This window comes from Protopterus annectens, chromosome 11.part0, assembly GCF_019279795.1.
Source record: "Protopterus annectens isolate FY-2018-M chromosome 11.part0, PAN1.0, whole genome shotgun sequence".
NCBI lineage: Eukaryota > Metazoa > Chordata > Ceratodontiformes > Protopteridae > Protopterus > Protopterus annectens.
This window is the reverse complement of record NC_056745.1, coordinates 433999497-434024908: the sequence shown is the minus strand read 5'-3', so window position 1 is coordinate 434024908 and position 25412 is coordinate 433999497. Positions and strand designations below refer to the sequence as shown.

The 25412-nt window shown below is 36.8% G+C and overlaps 1 protein-coding gene across 2 annotated transcripts in view; it reads right to left on the bottom strand.

Moving 5' to 3' along the window:
* The window catches only part of DOC2A (double C2 domain alpha), a 1042537-nt gene that overhangs the window by 976793 nt on the left and 40332 nt on the right, over window positions 1–25412 (bottom strand). The window contains exon 2 of one of the 2 annotated variants that reach the window (XM_044087933.1): window positions 17140–17666. The exons of the other annotated variant lie outside the window; for it this stretch is intronic. Coding sequence (XP_043943868.1) covers window positions 17140–17583 — 444 coding nt within the window. The 5' untranslated portion in view covers window positions 17584–17666. The remainder of the gene's footprint in view (window positions 1–17139; window positions 17667–25412) is intronic. 2 annotated transcript variants of the gene reach the window in all.

Sequence of the window (25412 nt, the reverse complement as noted above, 5' to 3'; positions counted from 1 at the left end):
TTGGATTTTAACTATGGTGATTTGAACATGGAGCAGCTCAAGTGCATTTTCATGTTTGACCAGCCTTTAAGTATATTTATTTTTGATGTAAATAGAGACACCTCCACCTCTAATCCCTGCCTGTGATGTAGCTGGTCTAAATGTGTGGAAGGCATTATAACCTTGCACTGCTGGTGTGTTCTCCGTGGCTTTGAACCACGTCTCAGAGACCACACAGACATCATCATTCTCTACGATACAGAGAGCTTCCAGGGAGCGGAGCTTTTTGTTTAGGCTCCTAGCACTGAGCAGTAATACCTTTAGATTTTCTTAGTTTTGATTTGTTATGTTAAAAGTACTTTCAGTTTGGCATTGCCTAAAAAGGGCACTATGGGGGACGACAATGTTTTAGCTAATATTCAAAAGCCTAGAGGGGAGAGGTTCAGACCATCCCTGGCAAAGCAGCGTGGGCTGTTGACCATCTCCTTCCATGCTGATAAATGTTGCACCCCCTTAGAATGACACCAGAAACTAAGCCAGTTATTAAAGTCAATCATCTTTTGTTTGTATTGTGGCATCATCCTTGGAGAAGGTAAAATACTGCTCAATGCTAGGCTCGTACCAGCCTGAGACACATATTTGGAGAGCTCTATGATGTCTCTCTTCATATAGTCTAGGGAGGTATGTCTCCGGTCATTTACTCCCACATGGACTATGACTGAGTCATATTGGTAATTGTGGTCCCATGACCTGAGTGCATGCGTAATGTGGCAGATCCTAACCCTGATAAACAACTGACTGTAACTTTCTCCTTACTCAGCCTGGTGAGAGGGACATCAGTGTGTCTCACAATGGAGTCTTCAATGACTAAAATGTTGGATTGTGTGTTGACTTGACTTATGGGCTTAGAGGTAGAGGCTCCATGAGATGTAGCTCTATGTGTTGATGTGGGTGTTGTTTTGAAAGAGTGTGTTTGGGGCTGCTGAGGGTATTTCTTATGTGTACTTTGTCTAGGAAGTGTTTGTGGTTTAGGAGGGTTAAATGTAAGTGCCTCAGTATATGTGGGTCTATATGTCTGCTTTGAATTGTGCGTGATGGGTGCAACATGTGTACTACTGGCAACCTTATTGGCATTGGAAGTACTTTTATGTGAGAGCTTTTCCTCCAGTGACGTTGTGTAAATACATCTCTCACATGCCATAGTTTGTTTGAGAATCAGCTGGTTGTCAGTAAACATGAGACAATTTCTACATTGCCTCAGTTTGCCCATATCCACCAAGCCAATAATGGAGACACTAGGAAAGTTCATATCCATGGCAACAGGCCCTTTTTTATTGATTAGACTATTATTTATTATTGATTGTTGGAGTGAGAATATCAGTCACTGTCAGGAGTATCGGGTTTGCAGCTATGTGGACAGTGCTTGTCACTGCTAACTAGTTGTCCTGTGTGCAACTATATATTGGAGAAATTTTAATTGTGCTTTTACAGGAAAAATATCACTCAGAGTGTTTGAGTCTGTATAGAGCATTGCCAAACACTTGAGGGGAAATTAATAAGTAGACCCTGAAAATTTAAGGATGAAGTATTTAGGCAGATATTCTGAAATTAGAAACAAATCAAGCAGCACTTACTGAAAAATAAAGAATTAGCTTGTCAAGAATGATGAAAAGAGGGGAGTCACATGAATGGCTTCTGCCTGGCTATTACTAGTGCTGGTCTCAGCACAGCTTCACTTTTGTGATTCCCAGTTTCCTAGTTAATTCGCACTCACTTATTTTTTATAGGTATGGGAGTCGCAATCGGGGATCTCAGACTTACAACAGAGAGACCTAAACAGTTTCATTTATTACACTAACTATTTAATTTGTACTGAAGATCTTATTTTGATATAACCTGCCAGTTACATGTTTAATATTTAGTTACTATTTACTCGGACATTATGAGTATATCGACGTAATACATGGGGGCCACGACAGAATATGGGATATAGAGCTCTATACCTTTAAATACTAATGTGCTATTACAACTTACAGGAAGCCGCATGCCAAGGGTTGCATTTATATGTTTAATCTAAGAAAAGAATGTTTTTGGAGATTACATCACATACAGTGTTTGTCTTATTTTCTCCTCATTCAGACACCACACCATTATCTCCGTTGTGTCTCTGCCATTTCTGTCTCATAGTGTGGTGCTGTTAAATTTTTCTGTCTGTCAATCTCTATTTCTCTCATGTGTCTAGCTCCAGCTCTCTATGTAACTGGATCCTTCTATGTGGGGATGCAATACTCCTTTGCTTCTTCTGTCACCAGAAGCAAAATCTTAGCACCAATCCCAAGAAGAGAAGCAGGTCACAGCCTGCTTGGTGATCCACAGTCTTGTCCCAGATGATGTAATGGTCTGCAGGCTTGTAGCCTTTTTCTGGTAAATGCCTCGAATAGCAACCCGACCAATCGGGTATGTTAAGCACAGACATTCACTCTAAAGCCAGAAGCAGTCAGGAATCAATGCACTCTTCTCCTACTCTCACCAGGATCAGAATATAATCAGAAATTCCAAGCTGTCGCATATAAAGCAGTTATTAGGTTTCTGGTGATCAGCAGACTCCAGGAAATAATGTCACTGTACTCCTTCTGTTTCATAGGCTCATAGGTTCATAGGTTGATACTAGGCTTTCCGCCCTAGGGCATTTATAAGCCTGGCCAGAATGTGTTTGGCTTTCACCACCCTTTTAGATTAGTTGACTGTGCCTCTGTATAGTAGGTCACAGAAGTTAGCCCTTTTAAGGTTAGTTTACTGTGCCTCTGTCAAGCAGGGACACAGAAGAGATCCCAGGGGTAAACTTATGATCTCCCATCCACTCGTCAAGATTTCTCTTGAAGAGGGTCAGTGAGGGGCTCTGCCTAACATGGGTTGGGATTTTGTTCCAGAGTGAGGGGAGCCTCTGGGATATGAATCTGTTTCTTCAGCATGTCCTATTGATTTCTGTGCTGAGGTTTAAGTCCCTGGAGCGTGTAGCTCTAAGGGATTTGGATTTCCTGAGGTGGAGCATGTCCATTAATTCTGGGTTGGACATGGCTTTATACGTCAGACATAGATTGCCTCTGATTGGGCGGTAAGCAACTGAGTAGAGCTGGAGTTTCTTTAGCTGAACTGCATAGGGCATCTGTTTGAGTCCCTTGATCCTCTTGGTGAGGTACTTTTGGGGTCTTTTCAGTTGCTGCAGGTGTCGGGTAAGGTACATCCCAAATGGGGCATTGTATTCAATTATGGGCCTGATGAGTGATGAGTAGAGAGGCACAATGACATCTCTTGATCTAGATGTGAACCCTTTCGTGATAAGGTGGGCTATATAGAAGGTCTTTCTAACCACTTTGGCAACGTGATTGTCAAAGGAGAGATTACTATCTACTTGGGTCCCCAAATCCCTAATTACTTCTTCCGTACTTAATGGATTACCACTTATGTGGTAATTTGTGGGCACATTGTTTTTCCCAAAGGGGATGACTATGCACTTTTTGGCATTTAGCTTCAGGCCATGGCTCTGGCACCAGTTATCCATCTCTGTGAGACCCTTTTGGAGGATGCTTGTGTCAGCCGAAGAGTCAATTATGGCACCCAGTTTGCAGTCATCTGTGAACTTGGTCAGCCATAGTCCTCCTGTGTTAGCCTGTACCTCAGAGAAATAAATACCGAACAAGAGAGGTCACATGTCTGAGCCTTGTGGGACGCCACTTGTAATTGGTTTAGAGTCTGACATGGCACCTGCAATTCTGACCATGTGGGTTCTATCCCTGAGCCAGTTTGCAACCTATCTTGTGACATAGGGGTTGATATTTAGGCTGGTGAGCTTATTTATCATGCCCGAGTGGGGTATTGTGTCAAAGGCTTTTGCGAGGTTCAGGTAGGCTGTGTGGACTACCTTCCCTTCATCTATGGCCTTGGTAACTGTTTCAAAGAAGTCGACCAGGTTCAAGAGGCAAGATCTGCCCTTAACAAAGCTGAATTGGGTAGGATCCAGTGTCTGGAGGTTCCCAATGTCTTTGTTTATGAGTTCCATGATGATGCACTCCATAGCTTTGCAGGCCAGACTAGTCAGGCTTATAGGGCGATAGTTTCTGGGGTCCGTTGTTGCACCACCTTTGTGGAGTGGGACCACTGTTGCTGTACGCCATTCCTCGGGTACATATCCTGTAGTAAGGCTGAGATTAAACAGTGACTTTATGTGAGGGTTCATTTCTTCTTGAAGCTCGTGTGGGATGCAGCCCAGGATACCGTCCGGTCCCATTGATGCTGTGTTTTTTGCTTTGGAGAGGGCAGCTCTTACCTGTGCATCTGTGATGTCAGGGAGGCTACATTCTGTTGGGATAGACATTTGCTCTTTTGTGGGGGAAGGGGGAGAGAAGTTTGCACTGAAACTGTCTGCCAGGATGTTGGCAATGTCTGTGGGTTCAGTGTATTTATTGTCATTTTGCACTAACTCAGAGCATATCTGGGAGTTTCCACCCAGATTCCTGACATAACTAAAGAAGACCTTGTGATTATCTTTAGTGTCTTGTGGAATTTTTCTTTCGAAGCTGGCCTTAGATGATTTTATGAGGGATCGTAGTTTCTTGCTAGTACTGATCAGAGATGCCTTCCCTTTTTGGGATTTTGCTCTATCATGTAGTAGCTTCCTCCTTCTGTTGTATAACTTATTTATGGCTGGGGTCCACCAGACAGGTCTCCTGCCTTTGGAGGAGTGAGTCTTGGTTTTATTTGGGATAGCATGATCCATGCATTCCTGTAGGTGTCCATAGAATGCATTTGTAAAGGATTCTGCGGTTTGGGCAGTATTTTCCATTGGCCCGGGGGCTTTGAAGGATTCCACCTCGGTTTTGAGCAGTGTGAAGTTTGCTTTTGAGAAATTCTTCACCGGGGTTTCCTTGGCTGGCGGTGGGAACGGGATATGGATGTCCAGTGAGATTAATTTATGGTCTGATCTTACCAATGAGGGGTATATCTCTGGTGTGGAACATAGAGTCCCCATGTTGGTGATGACCAGGTCCAATATGTTTTCCCCTCTTGTGGGAGTGGTGACCAGTTGTTCCATAGCATTTGAGTTTATAAATTCTAGGAACTGTTGGGCGAGGGTGTTGGGGCTTGAGTAGTTCTCCCAGTCAATGTTTGGGTAGTTGAAGTCACCCAATATTATGGTGTTTGGAGAGACCTTCATATTCTCCAGTGTTCTCAGGAAAGCTGTGTGGGGTTCCTGAGTTTGGGAGGGTGGTCTGTAGCAGGCTACAAACTGAAAAGCAGTTTTGCCCACTGTTAGTTGCACATGGATGGTTTCTGATGGTTCGTGCAGTGCCACTAACCTGGAGGTGTGGGTATCTTTGATGAATATGGATACTCCCCCTCCTTTTGTGGTTTGGTCTGAGTTTTGGGGCTGAAAAGCATGGTATGAGGTATAACCTGGTAGTGCTGGGGTGCTCTCGGGAGCCTTGAACCAGGTTTCTGTTACTGCACAGATATCGATATTCTCCATACTGAGGAGAGCCTCGAGTGCGTGCATCTTGAGGTTTAGACTTCTGACGTTGAGCAGCATTACCCTTAGTTTTTTTTCCCTTGTGGTGTCTATGGAGCTGGGTTTGTCTTTTGAGCCTTGCCTAAAAAAGGCACTATGGGGGTGGCAAGAGCCTTAGCCAGTATTTGAAAGCCCAGGGGTGACAGGTGCAAGCTGTCCCTAGCAAAGCAACGAAGCTTGTTGAGCATGCCGTCCCAGGCTGACAAGGAGAAAACAGAAGCACTAATCCCAAGATGACTACTGAGAGGCAGAATGTGGGCTCTCCAATAACTGGTGGTCTTGCAATAAATGTTTAAAGGTAAGATGAAAAAAATGGTTTATCCTAAACACTGCAGTGTGCACTAAGCAGTTAGATATGAAAGTGGGTAACTTAAGTTTTAGCTGTACAAATAGTTAAGTTCTAGTGGAGAGCCACTATTTTTAAAAGTGCAAGGTAGATTGAAAGGGACTGGGCACTTTTCTATTTTTTTTGGTACTATAGAATACAGTACGATGGCCGATAAATTTAAATAGATGAAGGGGAGTGATTTCACAAAATGATAATTTGTTGTTTACTCACACCAGCCAGTAAAAGTAGAGAGGAAATGAGATATATGGTCAAATTAACATAAGGGGCAGGCAACTAGTATGCCAGTGGAGTTTAAGAACACAACAGTACAGGGTAGGAGGGTGAGAAAAAAATTCTGTCTGACTCACAAGAGTCAGAGCTGTGGTCCCTTTTCTAGTTTTAATATGCAGTTAAAAGCAGAATACAAGTAAAGCACAGTGTAAAGAAAACAAATCACAGTATACAAAATAGAAAAAGGCAATAAAGTAATACAAAATACAAGAAAAAAAAGCAAACTAACCTTTCCCTCAGAGCAAGCTGTGAGAGAGTCTGGGTGAGGCTTTCCAGTAAAGCCAAATCGTCACTTGTATCAAGATTATATCATCCAAGATGGGGATTGAACCCACAATTCCTGGTTTAGGAGGCCAGTGCCTTAACCATTTGACTGTTCTACCATTGTATCCAAAGGATCACAGAGTTATGCAAACTTCACCCCATACATACTAATACGTTAAAAAAAGTCATGCACTACACGTGACCCCCCACGAAAAACAATGTTGCACACCTAAATCTAACCCATATTAGAATAAAAAAATAAATAAATAAAAATAAGACTTAAGACAACTATAGTATAAAACCAGCATAGTTGAGCCCAATCATCACTATACTGCCAAATAACATATATGCATGGGTCACATATACTCTTTATGATAGTCACTGGTTGACAGAATGATGTGCGTGATAGTTTTGTTCAGTGATTTTTTAGTGGAGTATCCTTGTTTTTGATTGCATTTGGTGTCAAAAGGAAGAAGTTAGAATGCTGGCGGGAAGTTTATGTGTTTGATTCTGATGCAAAAGGTCTTTGGCTGTCCTGAAAGGTATGGCGTTAGGGTGTTGTACTGTGTGTGCATGTGTGTGTGTGTGTGTGTGTGTGTGTGTGTGTGTGTGTGTGTGTGTGTGTGTGTGTGTGTGTGTGTGTTAGGGGTGACTGTTTGTGGGTTAGAGGGCTGCAGACATAGATAGATGTAGTCTTGTGAGTGTACTATCATTTGTGGTGTGTGTTTGAGCAGAAGGTAGGTATAAATTTGATAGGGTAATACTAATGTTTTGGATATATCAGATAGCAGTGTGTCTGTGTGTTTGTGAGTTGGTGTTAAAATACAAGCATTTTTGGTTTTGTATATGTTGTGTTTGATTGTCTTCTATAGTGGTAATGTTCTGGAAATGCTTTTTCTAACACAAATTATAGGGTTGGGATTAGAGGCAAGGGCTCAGTTATGGTTTGCATGCATTAGTAAAAACTGACCTTTGAACTTAAGGGTTAAGGTTAGGGTCAGGGCAGGGTTACGTTACAGCTAGCCCTGCTCCTGGCCCTTCACCTTACCTTAGAAAGCCCTTTCTGTAACACTACCACTGTTCAGATAAATTTGGTCTGAATGTTGAGTTAGGGTTTGTATGCATGGATCTCAAAGGAATGTTTGTTTTCCTTATGTGATCTTGTATGTATTCATTGTTTTTGTTTTTCATTGAAGCTTTTGAAAAGATATTGTAGAATAGCTACAGGAGTATACATGACCCAGTTATGTATAAATAATGACATAAACAGTGTCGATATCTGGAAATAGGATTGCAAATGGTCTATATAAACTGTCTTGTGGAGCTATTATGCTGTTACTTCAACAAGGAATTTTATTTGGTTAATGTGCATGTTACTTTAAAATAGAGAGCAATCTTTTTGTATTACAGAGAGAATTGCCGAATTAACTAATTATCAATGGATAAAAAACAAGGCTCTATAAATCCCAAGCACAGAGTGCTTGACATTTCTGAAGAAATCCAGTGACCAGAACACCAGCTGTCAGACGGCATCATCCACAGTGAAAGAGGAACTGACAGAAGAAACTAGTATTTTTTCCTGCCTGATAACTCTAGGACGAACATAATTGTTCCAAGCATCTTAAAGTGTGTTTAAAGTGCTACTGCATTGTGAGTTAAACCACAAGGTTTTTGTTTGCTTTGAGGTACCTGTATTTGACTTTGATTGTACATAAATTGCTCTATTTATATAAAGACTGCTGGTCCCAGCGGTATTAATCTTTCACATCAGTTGACTGTGGTAGCCATGTTTGGCATTAATTAATAGGCCAAATTCTAGACCCCTATCTTTGCCAATGTGAGGGCAACTTCCCTAAAAGAGACAGCATTGTGTTGTGCTGTTGCAATTCCCCTAAAAGGCAGAGACAATGTTGTGGTTTGTTGGGAAATTGTAAATGTGGCATCGAGATGACCACAGTAGAGCAGTTATAACAGACCACAGAAGCTGCACCCGAAGGAGCAGTTATCACAGCCACATTGATGGCTACATCAGAGACAGCACCGCTATTAAAACAGCTGACCTGTGAGGACCTTGAGGTATATCTTACCACCTTTAAGTGGTATTCCCATCAAGAGCGACGGAATTGATTGATTGATCCAGGATCTTATTAACTCACTTAACTGACAAACCCCTGAGAGCCTTCATGGCCATAAAGGAGACTGATTACCAAGACTATAATAAAGTGACAAAGGCTTTATTGGCCAGAGCTGGTGTTACCTCTGGGACACAAACTCAAAAGTTTCATAGATGGGTATTTTCTCGTAACAAAATGACAAGCAGGGTCACAGTTATGCAACTTAAAAGCATACATTTGGTTTATGGTTAGATCCAGAAGGTTGACATAATGATAAAAATACAAAAATGATTGCAGATGACAAATTAAAAATATCAAACTGACCCTAAGGACTCTGAATGATTTTGTTTTGTAAGTAGAAAGACTGCTATGCCTTGAAACTCTGTATAAATCTAAGTGAAACAGAACTGTAGTTAAACCTTTGAAGAATGCTGGCAACTAAAAAAAACAGCTGCTGTATACATACTCTCATTAAATGTGGTAAAAGGGTACATAGCTAAATTTTGCCCTAGTGATTGTAACACTCTTAAACCTGTGAAAACTGCGACTTCTGAAAAGCATATACTTCTAGTGATATTATGCCTTTAGAATTTGATAAAACATCTTTTGGAATGGTTGAAACCATACTCCATTATTGTACTGTTGTCAAGTTATCAAGTTAATTAAGTGCAATGTATTTGATGACATGGAACTACAATGGCTGTTAACTCAGGAAGTACGGTAGCATTGATAAAAGATCAGAATGCATGTCAGAAGAAAACTATTGCTAATAATGCATTTGAAGTGGTGTTCATGTATAGAGATAAGAAAAAGGTAGTCTGTTTTAATCAGCTGTACAAACTTCCCTTAGAAAAGTAATCTAGCCAGCTTCTGTTTTCCCTAATTTAACATGACATGAAAATAGATAAAAGTCTTTACCACTTTAAACAGATATAGATGCAATGGAAATGGCCTTTATTTTGTTAGACCGCCTTATCAGTGTGGGAAAAGGAATCAACAAGTGTACGTCCACCTAACCCAGGAAGAGAGGACAACTGCCACTAGGCACATTTATTACAGTGCATCATACCTCTCAACCTGTTAGCACAAGAAATCTGGAGAAAGCCTAAAACAATGGAGGACAAATAGCCCAACAATATGGACAGATTTTAACTATTGCTCTTATAAACTTACAAAATTCTTAAAATAACAGGATTTGTATTAGTGCAGATTTTCTGAAAGATATAAAGTTTGAAACACAAATGTATATCATTATTTAGCAAATTCAATCCTTGGGGATTTGTCAAAAAAACGTAAATTATATGAGTAACAGACCAAAAATATGAGACAAAAATCTGGACATTCTGTGAAAATCTGGACTGTTGAGATGTATGCAATGCATGAATCCAACAAACATCAAATCATACTGTTATAAAGCTGTAAAAGTGCAAACATCTGGCTAGGAATACAAGTTAAGGAAATATACCAGAATAGAGATCTAACAGAACCAAAAAAAAAAAAAAAGAAAACATGTGCAGTAAAATATTCCAGCTTGAAAGTGTTGCACAGAATAGAAACATTATATAATTTACTGTAACAAAACAGGGAGATGAAGTGACGATCACAATCAAACAGATGAGAACATTGACTGATATGGTATATTTCAGAGAAATTATGTTAGGAAATATGGAAAATTTATCACATGAACTGAATTTTGATTTTCTGTCACGCTGAACAGAAAGCCTCAGAAATGGAGAATTATATATATCAGAATATATTGAAAGGGATGGATATAACAATAAGAGTTTTCACCAGGATTAAGAGGAAGAAACAGAAGCTGATCAGAGTTCTAAACCCATTTCTGTGAATGTAAGGTAGAAACCTCAATTAAGGCAGGATTCCAGCCAAAATTAATCTGTAAGTAAGGAAAAAAGAAAAACTGATGATAATCCATCTGTAGAGGGAGACAAGTCCAGAGAAGAGAAAGCAATTGATAGAGTGGTATTCAGTAGACAGGACAAGGAACAATTAATTGACAAAATCTTGAAACGGCGCCTAATTATATTCCTATTGAGCAGTCAAAATACAGGAAATCAAAGCTCTATGCTTTAAGTTCATGAAGTAAAGGAACAAGATGAAATAAATAAGGCAGAGACAGCAGCTCACAATAAAGAATACTGCTATGAGTAGGAGAAAATTTAAACACTAAAACCTCAGCCTTTGTGGGTAGGGGAGGAAACTGTGCCTTCTACCACATGGCAGACTAACCTTGAGGAAACTCCAGTGTTAAATGATCTTCAGGTAAGTTGGTTAAAATTTGAAAAAGACACAGTGGGAAGGTAACACTTTGATAAGAGCAAGGAAATGTGCAGTAGAGTCTTGAAATTATAAAATGTCTTGTTATACAGAGTTAGTGAGGATGGAGATGAAGTGGTACCTCAGCTTTAGGAAACTAATTATGAGATGAGTGTACAGCCACATGTTAGGGGGACATCTGGAAAGGGAAACCGACATCAGTGGCCCAACAAGTGGCACATACCTTTGATACTGGAAGATCAGAAAACTGCAGGTTTTATTCCCACCCTAGGGGCATGGTCCATTTTTCATTACTGACACTGCAATGCGGCATAATGGGGGGGGGTGAGGGGGTGCTGGTACTGTACTCCCAAGGGTGCTGTCTTGTATTAGACCGGGTTCCACCTGCTGGAGAGGGAGGTAGCTCATGTGGAATGGAACATCCTTTGGTGCTTTTCAGAAGAAGTAAGGATCATTTACTAGAATACAGATAAAATACATTAAAAATGAAAACTGGACATTATTTGCATATACAAGGATGTATAGAAAAACAGATTCATTACACAGATCATATCTTTACTTTTGTTTATACACTCATTTTACTTTTATTCACGCCCTGCCATAACCAAGTCATTGCTATTTTAATGTGTTCTGTTTTATTCCAGTAAACAATAATTCCTAATAATAATTACTTACTCCTAGCTTCCAAAATGTGCCAAATTATGGAGAAAATAATTTGATGAGTTTATCATTTTTATTACATGCCTTATAAAATACATATGAGATCATATTCATACTGACATCTTTCAATAACTTTATCTTATGCTATTTCTCCAAAAATTTCTTAATTCTTGGATACTTTTTAAAAATACAAGGTCAGCTATTTATTCTACATGAAACCTTCAAAATTATCTTTCATCCAAAGTTTTATAATACATTAATCTGTTTACCAGTAGCTTGCCTAATAAAAGTCTCCTTAAAAAATGTACTAAGGTAATAAATCTTTTTTTTTAATTAATTTCCTTAATTACTTCCCTTATACATATATTTAATTATTTTTAAAGGTCAACATGATAATATTTCATCATTATTTCTTCGTACAGTAATCTTCTTTGTCCTATATCTGTTATACACATTTCAAGTTTTGCATATTTGATAATCTAGAATCCCACTTCCTTTCATGTTTTAAGGCATTTAAAATTACTATTTGATGTTTTTCAAACTTATTGGTACTTAATAAATGAAACACTATCTTTTCTTTGGCATATTGTAGAATCGTTAACAACCTCAGCATGATTTTCCTGGTGAGAAAGAGACACACTATGTCATTCAAACACAATTGCAAGATGACCTTCTGGATCTAAACAAATGGCGTTTCAACAGATATATTCTTCTAAACCCTAACAATAACAAGTGTATGCTCTACCGGACTCAGAAAAGACTTTCTGCAGCTCTTGCCTCTCCTAATATCTTTGCCATAGATAAACGTCTCATTGAAACTTAATTTCATTTTCATACATATGTATTTGGCTCAACCAATCCCTCGACTTTCAGGAGAGCATTCAAAAACTGAGACTTATAATCAGCTGTAGTCCAAAAGAATCTCACACTTCCTCTCAGCTCCTGCCAGAGCAGCAATGGACAAAGGTGTCTGACTTGCTCATCTGGAATATGATCTACCTTAATTTGCAACTACTTCAAATAAAACATGACAGCTCTGCAGATGTTGTCAAGTAAAATATGACATGTCATTGCCAGTTCTCCTCAGCTTGAGCAGTACTGCCACATGTTATCCAACTGCAACTGGTTTCCTGTACAGACCAATCATGCTGACTCCCTACTATTCATACTATTCCAGCAAGGCACCCCATTTCCTCTTGCAATTAAACTCATTAAAGCCACCTCAACCTACCACCTGAGGATTTACAATGGCCCTTTACTACAAACCCCTGCTACAAAACTGCATTGTGCAGACCACATCCTCTCTGTACTCATTTCAAAATTATGACAGTTTCTCCCTCACCACCTCACCAACAGCACAAGCTACTCCATGTTCAGACCAGAGTTCAAAGAGTATCTAACAGAAAAAACATAGATACAAATGCCAGAATCTGGAGACATTACATAATTAGTAAAAATCACTAATGAGCTAACACCTCTCTTTTTTCACCCTTGCCCCAATCCTTCACTGTAACATTAAAGACTCTCCCTCTGTAAGTATGTGAATATGTCTCACTGTCCTGAGCATTTATTTACTCTATGTTTCTATGATTATGTTGTTGTGACTTCCCTATCAAAATCCTTTAACAACCCATTTGAACTTTTGTGCAACTGGTTACTACCGCAGGTTTTCAGTACACCTCAAATTTTCATTGAATAATGTACGACTCTATTAGGTAATCATACATGCACATTGTTTGTACAATTTCTGTATGTATTAAGTTTATCTTGAAAAGTTATATTGTTACTAAGTAGTTGTAACCCAGGATGAAAATGTAATGTGTTATGCTATGAGCAGTGCTCTATCAAAGTAACCAAAATGTAAATAAATAAAAATAAAATCCAGAATAAATGCATTGACATTAAATATATTACAAAGATTAATTAAACTTAAACCAATATTTTCCACTTTACTATATAAATTTCCAGGATTTAATCTGGAAACCCAAATAACAGTAAGAATTGTGTGCAACAAAACTTTCTCCATGCCACTCATGAAACCCAAAATTGCACATATATAACTAAGTTTTCATAATACAATTAAATTCAGCAAATATCCTTTTTCTGAAGTAGCAGGTTAACTATTTTCTGCAATGTTATTGCAGTCAGTATTTCTTCTAAAAAATCTTCCTGCTGTTTTCTTATTACCTCCTACTTTTAAAACCTTAGTCCTAGTACTGCTTTTCCTGTTTCTTAAAATGCATCCCTGCTTTTTTAACAATTTCTCTATTTTGTCCCCCTTCATACTAATGATCTTTTCTTTTCATACTTCTACAAAAACTCTGTTAAATCCCAACTGTGGCTGATTGATTAAGCCCTAAGCAGTTGAAGACATACCCCTCAAAGTCAGGGGGTTCACTATGCTGTAGCCCATGTGCCTAGCGGCTCACACTCAAACCTGAATATGAGTTCAGCCAGGCAGCTGGTGCATGCTAAAAGCACACATCCTACATGCTAAAAGCACAGATCCTACATGCTAAAACCACATATCCTACATGCTAAAACCACGCATCCTAGGAAGTAAGGTGCAGAAGTTCTTGTGACTCATGTAAGTTAGGAAAGGGAACATGGAAGGAGTATTTAGGTTTAGGGAGGGGAGGGGGGTTTTAGGTTTAGACAGAGATTGGGAGTTTATGTTTATGGAGGGGAGGGTGGATTTTAGGTTTACAAAGTGATCAGCGGGTATCAAAAGGTTAGGGTAAGGGAGAGGAATTTTATGTTTAAGAAGTGATCAAGATTAGGGTTAGGGAGATGAGGGGGAGATTAGCTTTGGAGAGCAATCAGAAGATTAGGGTTAGGAAGGAGGGGGGCTTTAAGGTTTAAGTAGTGATTGGAAGGTTAGGGTTAGGGATAAGGGGGTTTATATTTAAGGATTGATCCGGAGTTTAGGTTTTGGGACTGGATAGGAATTTTAAGATTAATGTCAGGGTTGGGAAAGGCATAGTTAGCCTATTGTTACATCACAGATATTGAGCTAGTAGGAGTCAGGGCACTTGCCAACATGAGTGAGTGGCAGCAGAGAAGTGTGTTATGAGCAAATTGTACATGTACACATGTAGTACACCCATTTTATAATCTACATTATTGAATGTGATAGATATCCAGTTTTTAAATCTGATTTTTTGTATTTATTTTCAGATGAGCTTAATTATTCCTCTGTAAATGTCTTCATTTTTAATTTTTATTCCATCCATATAAATATAGTACAAATATCCTTTGCTAAGCTCTTACCGTCTCCTTTTAAAATATATATTTCCACTTCATTCAAATCAGGTAAAGTATTATCTTTAACCTTCATTAAAACAGTTTCCAATTGTTTTGTATGTATTTCTGCAAAATATAAGTTGTCTATTTATTTAATATAACTTGTGTCTTCATTTAACTAACAATAACACATTTTACTGAATTTTTCTCTACTAAACAATGTGGTGATATATCTTCCTACTTCTTTCATAAGATGTTTTGTCATTTTACTTTTTCCATCTTTATATTTATTCCATTCAACATAATTTTCTTCTTATATACCTTTTTTCCTAAAATCAAAGATATTTCTTCTTTCTTACCCTGCAATAAATACCATTGTCTTAGTAACATTCCCTTTATCTTGTTTTTATTTTCTTCAAAAATCTCCCTTTCTTCCTTAATTAATTCATATCACCATGATCCATTTACCTTAATAAATTCCTTAATAGTCTTTTTCCCCATATATAGCTAATTTATAACTTCAAAATGTATTTATTTATTTTTATTCCTTCTTTATAAACAAAATGTATTTATTTATTTTTATTCCTTCTTTATAAACAATTCACCATTTTGGCCATTTGTTATGAAACTGAATTATTGTCTTATGTTCTTCCATTATTTAAGATTTCATGATTTAACCCATTTTGACTTGTATATTGTCCTGTCATCTTTTTTCTTACTCAATTTCCTTCTGCTGTGATGCCTATATTATCTCCTATCCTGGGCCATATAGCAAAATTGCTTGAGGATTTAGTCACCAGTTTACTTCCTTATACCTCTATTAAAATATCAGAAAATACAACATAATTTCTGTCTTAATGCATTATTCTAATATACAAAGTTACAAATTTCAAAACATCTTTAATTCCTTGAATTTTAATATAGTTAAATTTCCTCTTGACTTCCTTAAGTTACAGTTGAAATCACCCACCATAAATATTTCAGTGTTTATAATTACATGAGATTTAATTTCCTCAAACAAATGTCCTCTTTGTTTCATATTTGTAAAAGCATTTACTGTAATTCTCAGGGGTTGACCCTAATTCTTATAACTTATGCTGAAAACATTGCAGCTTTGACCATTATATGATAAAATTGTACTTTCTGAAGTTTGGAACAAAACTGCTATTCCTGAACATAATTCAATACCCAAAATCTATACAATTTTAATTTTCTTTAATAATTCAAATTATCTTCTCTTATTTAAATCGAAATGCTTAATGTCTGACAGACAGATGACATTTGTTTTTATCCTGTCACACACTGATATACAATAATCTTATATGATTAATAATATTAACATTTAAAGAAAAAATATCCAACTGAAACTTGTTTGCTAGATTCGTAGGTTGTAACTTTATTTTCTTTTTTTTCCTCTGCGGTATTGAACTTCTAGCTCTCACTTTCTATTTCTCTTCTCTCTCTTTTTGTTACTATCTTCCACATTTAACATTGCACATTTGTTTTGCACAATTATATTAATTTCCTCATTTTTTTCTTATTTTGCAAACTCTGTTTCTTTCATTTTCTGGTCTATATCACCCTCATTCCCTAAATCTTTATCCATTTCATTGTTTTCAAAATCACCTTCTCCCTCCCCAACAGTTGTGTTTTCAGTTTCATTTTACCTTCCTTTGGAATGTACATTCACATTTTTATTATTAATGGTGTTCACGTCATCCATACTAACTTCATAACCCAAACAGAAATGTCACAATGCATGACATCCCCTAACTTTATAGTTATTGATAGAATGTTCTTTTTCTCTACATTGTGGGCACTTTTAATCATAGTCATATATCAAATGTCCACTTAACCCCAAAAGAAACACATTTTTGACTGATCCCAATAATGCAAAGTTCCTTAGTTTCCTTCTAGGGAAATCACATTAAGCAAATATTGCATTTTACCCTCTTTGATATGCAAAATAAATAAACAAGCAAACAAATAATACATTTGCATCCCCCAGTCCATACATTTTTATTATCTTTAATTTGTTAATATCGGAAACAGTTACATACATACCCACACAAGCAAACACATACACAAATACACACGTATTGCTGTGAATCAGTGTTTTCAAAATCGTCTAACTGGAAGGGAATCATTACTTTTAAAAGTGGTCCTGCTCTGTGTTGAAAATAGAAATTCATTTTATACAGTCTCAGTAAGTTTCTTTTCACATTCATACAAAATTTTTCCATAATGGAAAATTTTTCAAAAACACGCTTACAGTAAGTCTCTCTTCTTAAATGTATAACAGATCTAACATCCAGTGCTCTTACATCTAATGGTGCAGTTGCACTGTCCCAAACATAATAGCAATTAATTAGTAAGTCTTTTCTTAACCTTATTCTTACCAGGGGTTTTGGTTGGGGCTTTCCAACAGCTTTTGTAGTCTGTTTTCCATTTTGTACAGCAACCACCGCATACGAGTGCATTCCCCCTCCATGCATATCCTGGTTAGGGGAAACAAATGCTGCTGTGCACCTCTCCAAATCTGAAGAACCCCCTGTTTTACTTTGGACATTAATTGCAATACCTATATTAGACTTGCAAACCTCAGACACTGCCAATTCAGTTCTTTCATGTTCTTCTTCTTCTGGCGTGATCTTTTCCATGACTCTTGTCCATGGTAATGCAGACTCCTCACCAAGTTCTTTCTCCTTCAGTAAATCCTCCAATACTTCATCTGGCAAACCTCCTGACTGAAGGTTTGTAATAATATGCACAACTTCAGAAGGTCCTGTTGTAGTCAACATCGGCAATTCCTTCTCTGACCACTCCTCCTGCCTCTCTGCCATTGGTTGTCCCTCCCATCAATCTCTGTGCCACAAGTGACAGCATACAACGAAAACAGCAGTTGTGCTTTATTAAATACTTCACACTAAAATCAATAATACAAAAACAAAGTCACAAAAGGAGAAAAAAAAAGGAAAATCATCATATAATGAAAATATGTATAGTATCTACACTATGATACACCCACTTTACAACCATTTATATTTCAACAACTAACATCTAATTTTAGCTAGAATAGAAGATAAATCCCATTTTACATTATACATAATTTACTCACAATGTGCTTCCCATAAAAAAAAATTATGTCAAGAGTTTTTTTAATTTGCATATGATATATTGTAATATGGCATGTAAAAAATAATGCCCATAATTAACATTGTCAAATCCCATTTTTGTCAAAGGAAAGTACTTTTCTAGTAAAAACACACTTCCAATTTAAACTTTATTGAAAGTCTGTCCAGACGTTTCAGCTGTGTTACAAACAGAACATAATCTTTCTTGTTCTGTTTATACAACACAAAATCTTTAAACGCAATTTATTCAATAATAACCACCAACAAATCTTTACAATACCATAAATCACCAAATTGTAGCTATCTGTGATGAAGGACATTCTTAATATGATTAGGGATCACTTCCCAAGGGTCAATATAATAAGGGAAAGACATAATAGATTGATACCAGTGTTACTCATTTCCAGACAAATATTGCACTGTAATTTTGCAAAGCAAAATTTTCCTGTAATATTCTGAAAAAAATCCTTGGCTACAGCCATTTGTTCCAGCTAACTAGAATCCAGCAATTTCCAAGATTCCTTGTGTTTAACCAATGAAAAACATCCAAAATGTTAGTAACTGGTCTAGAAACTTTCTGTAGAATCCAGAAAATATATAAAAAAGATAAACATCACCTATCTGATCACAGCAAACTCTTAGTATATCTTCATGTTTAATATCAAACCAACTAAAAGCAAACATTTGTTATGCTACTGCCGGAACTTATATCACTTGATTTCTGGCCTTTACCAAAAGAATTGGATCATCTGTAGAAGGCAACACAACCAGAAAATTTACTGTGTCCCTGTAAATGACAAAGGCACAGAAGCACGACTGTACACCAAGTGAAAACAGCATTCATAACAAAAAAGTTGAAAAAAAAAAGGTAATTAAAAAAAAAAAAAAAAAAAAAGAGTACTACTTCATACGCAACCTTCGCAAATACCCTTTCCCATTCTAAAAGGTGTACCAAGATATCTATCATCTAACACCTGCACTAAATAATTATAAATGTTTTCCAAAAAGTATGGATTTTCATATGAATCCCATATGAATGTAAAATATCCTACTCTGACATTCCTCTTGCCTCAGTATTTCCAAATGATTTAGAACTATCACTAGCTACTAATACAATCGACCACCTCCTTTAAAAAATAATAAAGTTTAAACATTTTCCCTTTCATACCATCTATTCAGTTAAGGAAACTATCATTTAAAATAGAAGAAAAATATATATGATTTTCAATAGAATCTTATAATCAATGTTACACAAAGTAAAGGGATGTCAGTTATGCATATCATGTTTCTCACCCTTTCCCACAGAAATTGAATTAGTACAACACATACATCTGTATTTTGCAAGCTAAGAGCTAGCCATTCTCTCAATACAGTAAGAAAAACTTGTTTTTCAACAACAAATGTAGTGTTATAAAACTTATAACTTAAACCATCAATGTTAGGAATGCTAGTATCTTTTTCAAGCCATGAAGTGGTATCTTCCAGCGTCTGAGGTACTATAAGTACCAGTTAAAACAAATACCTTCCACTTAACTTTGCAAACAAATTTAGTTTCAGAAAACATATAATTAACATAAAGTTCAACCACAGACAGTATTTCATCTTGACATTGTACTGCCATTCCATCAGAAAAAAAAACAGTTCTTGCAAAGCCTTTATTAGTCCCAATGCTTTTACCTAACCAAGGTAGGGCTTCTTTATGGCCTGAAACTGCATATCTTTGCCTATAAAGTAAGCCCTTAATCTTTAATGTATAGAATAAATATAGATCTGTTTTCTTGGAGAAACAATTAGGATCACTGTACTCCAACAATGGATGAAACTCATTTATAACAAAACTACAAATGGCAGCACCAGTTACATGTCACTCTTTCTCCACCACTGGATAAACCATCTCATATTTGGCCTTATAATCTAACCACCACCATGTTCAATTGTCATAAAAAAAGGTTGCATATCAAAATAATCAGAAAACACTTTCCTTCTCTCAACTAACATAATATCCAACTTCAAACAAAAAATGGTAAACCACTTTGTAACCTGCAAAACCTATTCAAAATGTCCAAATTCTGCCATATGGCTAATTTTTTTGGGAAAAAACAACCTGTTTATTACCATATCAAACTGTATTCAGAAAATCAGAAAACAAAACAAAGCATATTTCCACCATGAAAGCACCCTCTTTTGTATGTAAAACTGATCGCTTGCTCATCTCTTAACACTTTACATGTACTCATTGTCAGGTTACAATTAAAATCCCTTATAGTAACTATAGGCATATTTAGCATGACTACACAATCTTAAGTCTTTCCTACCCTGATGTCAGAGCTTTAATTGGAGTAACATGTTAACACCTACTATAGACTTTCACATCCAAAACTAAATATCTACCAGGAATAACCACACTGAAATAAAAAAAGAATATTTGCAGTTTGAAACAAAGCTGCAGTTCCAGAACATTCATCCTTCCTGAATCACACATGTTCAAACTATTTTGCATCTATTTACTTATTAAATATGGTGTCTAACTGGCAAACTCTGTCCTGGGTAAGGGGGTTGTAGCACTGCACAATGATGAGTCTATACACTTCAATCTTAATACTATTGACTTAAGGGAATAAAACTAAAAATATTACCTCTTTCATTCTTCTTTTTCTTTTAGTTTTCATCAATATAGCTTTTATTTTCACAAAATTCAGAAGTGTCTCCCCCTTCATCCCCCTCTTCCTTTTCTGTAGCAGTAGCATGACCTTACTCCAAGGGAGCAAAAGCATTAGAAATAGGAAACAAGAGAAACAGAAAATAAAAGGAAGACCAGAGTCAGGGATGCCCTTTTCACTCTATGCTGCAGACTCAGTAACAGAACATTCCAGAAAAACAGCTGCTGGAGGAACATAGACAACAGCCTCTTCTATCCCAGCAACAACTTGCTGAACAGGATCTTGGTCAGCAATTCCGGAGTTAGCAGCAGACGTTTCAGGAGACTCATGCCACAAATGGCAAGCTGAAGCAAGAGATACTTCTTTCCTACATTTATTACAAAGTAAAATACTGATTTTTACCAGTGTGCCCATTGTGCCTCTGTTGCTCACAATGACATTTAGGGAGATCAATAATTAAAAAAAAAATACCCTGGGGTATCAGACCATGTCAGGTACATTCACATATGCTCAAAAAGACCCATAGGGCAGTTAGCCTACTGACCACCTATGAACCTATCACAGGATGCCCAGCATAGTTCACAATACCCATTTTATCCTTCTAAAGAATCAAATTGGAAATGCTCAATTTGATTATTTTCACATTCCAAAACAACACCAACTCCCAAGCTCCAGTACACAAACCCTTACTGTCCTTTGTTTAGTAACAGAATCAACCCTCCAACATAGGTTAGAAAAAAATATTTATGTCCCTATCTGAAGTTTCATCAGTTCTGAATTTGACAGCAACTTTCTTTTTATGCTTACAGATAAACAGAAAATCATCCAAAGGGTAAACATCAGTTTTTCCTTCAATATTTAACATAAATATCTCCAACAAAAGTAATGCTTCAGAGTAACATCACATAATGTGTCTGTATCCCAACAAATAAGGGAATGTAGATTACTGGGTTTAAATCCTAATGACAAAATTAACTTGTCCCAAACATAATAATGGTCAAAATCAACATTTAGCTTACATACATACTACTGGTCTACATTTCTTCTGAAGTTGAAAAGTCACACAATCCTCTCTGGTACCAACATTTGTGAAAAAAAATGCTGACCTAGTTCTCTTTGTATGGGCTAAGCTGCAGTACCAGCAGCCATAAGAACCAAATTAAAAGATGGACCAATAGGTGTGTCCTGTAAAACAGCATTAACAGAAACATCCACTGCTTACCATCAGTCCTAGTAGGAGAAGAACCACAATAATGAGCAGCATCAGCTCAGGACCAAACACTGTCATCCCCAGTTCCTCTTCTTCCACCATTTTAGAAGCATAGACTCATCCAAACCTTCATCATAAAGAGTGAGCATATGTAGAGAACTATCAGCGTAAGACTGAGAAATCTCAACACAAGCAGCAGAAGCATTAGATAGTAATTTGTTTTTCTCAACAGACTCCATCTTTCACACTAGGTTTGTCTCACAAGCAACATCTTGCGTGTGAAAATTGTAGGGGAAATTTCCTAGTGCCCTGACCACATTTTCCCTAGTCAGTATGAATAACACCTTGGGTCTTCTCTGAAAAGGGGCCATAAGACATATAAGACTAAACTGGGCAACAATGCATAAGTAAATAAATTAATCAAACATGAATAAAGTATGAATCCTGTCAATGTTTTACAGTTCTGGCATAATGAAAGAAATTGAGAATTTTTGTGTTGGATATTCTAAGTTTAAAAAGTCGGCATTCTCATCCAGTGTTTCAAATGATTTCATCCCATTGCATATCACAGAGGTGTATTTAAGTGTGGTGCTGCGGTAGCATTGTCGCCTCACAGTAAGACGCTGTCCGGTTCGATTCACAGCTAGAGCGTCTTCTGCGTGGAGACATGCGTGAATGGGCGTACCTTCGTTGAAGGTTGTACGTCAGGGCTGGTAACTCGGCAGGTAAAAATCAACTACCAATTATTAGCGGACCGGAGTTCCGCTGTGGCGACCCCTAACCGGGAAAAGCCAAAAGACACAAACAAACACAAACAAATAATGGAGAGTGGGCGATTGGTAAAATTCAGCAATGAAATACAATATAATCTGGCTATTCTGGATTATACCACTAAATAGACTAAAACCATTCTAAAACATGAAGTCAATGTTAAATTTATAGCCGAGGAGATAGTCTTGTTTTTTTTTTTTTTTTTTGGGGGGGGGGGGTGGAAATGCCAAAGAAAATGCTCACTGAACAGAGGGCTCCCTTTATGTTCAGAATAATGCAGCAACTGCCAGTACTTTGGTGGTGCATATTAACTGAACCCTAAATTCCAGTAAAATTGTAGAAGCTGATGGCAAAAACAAGGACACATTAATGTTATAGCTCCTATTTAACATTAGAGAAGTGCAACAGACTGCAGCTGGGTTTAGTTCATTTGGATTATTACATAGCAAGTGCCCTCAAGGACCACTAGATATTGCCAGAGAAACTTGGGAAGAAGTGAAAACTCAATTTAAAAGTGTCTTAAAACATTATTCCAGCTTGCAGGACAGACTGAAAGTAGTGACATCCATAGTACGAGAATACATTAAAAGAGTTCAAGCTACCCAGCAAGGAGTATATAATAGAAATGCAATGAACATGGACTTTAAAGTTGCAGAACAGGTATTGGTTTTGATTCATTCAGCAGAAAACATGAATTAACAGGCAAAATAAATGAGGTAAACTACAGAATCATACATATGAGCAAGAGAAGACCAAAGAAGATATGTCATATATGTTATGAAACTGTGGGAGGAAGTATAGACTTCAGTAGTTAGATTATCAGCAAATGTTAATGATTCTGGAAAAGAAAGAAAACTTGCCTTTATGCCTGCAATTCAGACTGACACATACCTATCAATTGTCCCTGAAGTTGCAAAACAGCCCTGATTTTTACTTCATATGTCTGCACCATACCTCTCAACTTCTTAGAGTAAGAGATCTAGACAACACCATAAATAATTGGGTAATAAAGGTCCAAAAATAGGGGCATTTTTTTAAATAGCCCTCCTAGAAACTTAGAGAGTTGATAGAACAACAGATTTTTCATTCGCATGAATTTTCGAAAGGATATGAAGTCTGAAACTCAAATGTGTGTCATTATTTTCTGACTTCTATCAATGATTTGTCAATGATTTGCCTGAAAATCTAATTTTATTAGGAACAGGCTAAAAATATGAAGCAAAAGTCTGGAAATTCTATGAAAATCTGGACGGTTGAAAGGTATGCTGTTCACTGACCCCCATAAAATTGTAAATTTTCTGGTAAATCAATGCGTGTTACTGTCAGTTAATACCAGTCAGAGTTTTATAATTCTTATTGTTCAAAAAAATGCATGTTGATGCAAAATCCATTGTTGTATTAACTAATTGAATTAGAGTAATATTTAATAATTGCCCCGATATTGGACCTTTGTCCTCTAAACATTGACAATGGCTTTGTCCTGAATTTTTGAGAGGTAAGGATAGATGTTACACTGCCCAAGCCAGAAAAAAAAAGTATAAAAGAGTTTCTATTATGAAGCTAAGAAATGTTTTATAAACCTGCTTCCCTAAACAAATTTGATTCAATGCACTTTGAGACTAATCCAGAAGAGAAGGTTCACTTAGAACCCTACCGAATACCAGAATCACAAAAATAAAGCAGTGCAGGAAGAAGTAAGACCATTGCTTCAGCTATAATTAATTGAGGAGTCCAAAAGTGAGTGGAACAGACCAACAGTGTAAGACCCAAAATCTGAAATAACTAATTTGTTCAGATTTTAAGAAGTGGAACTTTCTCAAAATGAGACAGTTACCTTAGGCCTAAGGTTGATGAATTCATGGAATTAATTAATGCAATGATTAGAGAAGGCAAGAATCTTAACCATATTAGACCTGATAAAAAGTTACCAGTAAAATCTTCTCACAGTAGAGGCTAAAAAACACAGCCTTCTCAATGTCCCAGGGATTATTTCAGTAGCTCAGAACCAGCAAGTGAGCTTCCTTTGTTTCCTTGTACATAATAAATTCCATTGTTTATACATATATATATATATATATATATATATATATATATATATATATATATATATAAAACCATATCTATCTATAATATATATGTGTGCGTGTGTGTATATAGAGTGAGTGTGTACGTGTGCATGCTCAATACATAGTCACACATTAATGTATTTAATTTTATTTGCAACAATCTGATTTTGATGGAATGTGTTTCTTGTTCTAAAGTTATGGACGTAGTTTATAGGCTGACCATTAATGCACTCCTTTAGTCACTCTCACCATCATTATGTTCCTTCCTTATGCAAGGCAGCACTTGCCTTTCTTTAACCAAATAATGTTTGTCATCTGTCTTGGGCTTTAAACCAGTCTCTTTACAGTCCATTCTCCTGACATTGATTTAGAAATTGTTGTTATTACTAAGCCATAGAATAACTAAACAAATAGGTGTCCTACTACTTGTTTCAACTCATCTAGGCCAAATTAAAAGAAAATATAATGACTGAAACAGGCAACAAGCAAAAAAAAAAATGAATAAAAACAAAAAAAAAAAAAAAAAAAAAACAGCATGTCTAGGAGCTAAACAACCCAACTTTATTGCTAAGTGCTTTTCATTTGATAAGAATAACAAACTTCTTCAGACAAAAGAAGAAGTTTGTTATTCTTATCAAACTAAAAGTGCTTAACAATAAAGTTGGGTTGTTTAGCTCCTACATGTGCTTTTTTTTGTTTGTTTTTATACAGTTAAAAAATGATTAAGCAACGTTTTTCCCTGAAATGATCACACTCACTGAAATCAAGAAAATCTGAAAGGTAACCATTCTAATAAATAGACCTCATCTCTCCAAGAAACAATCATACATA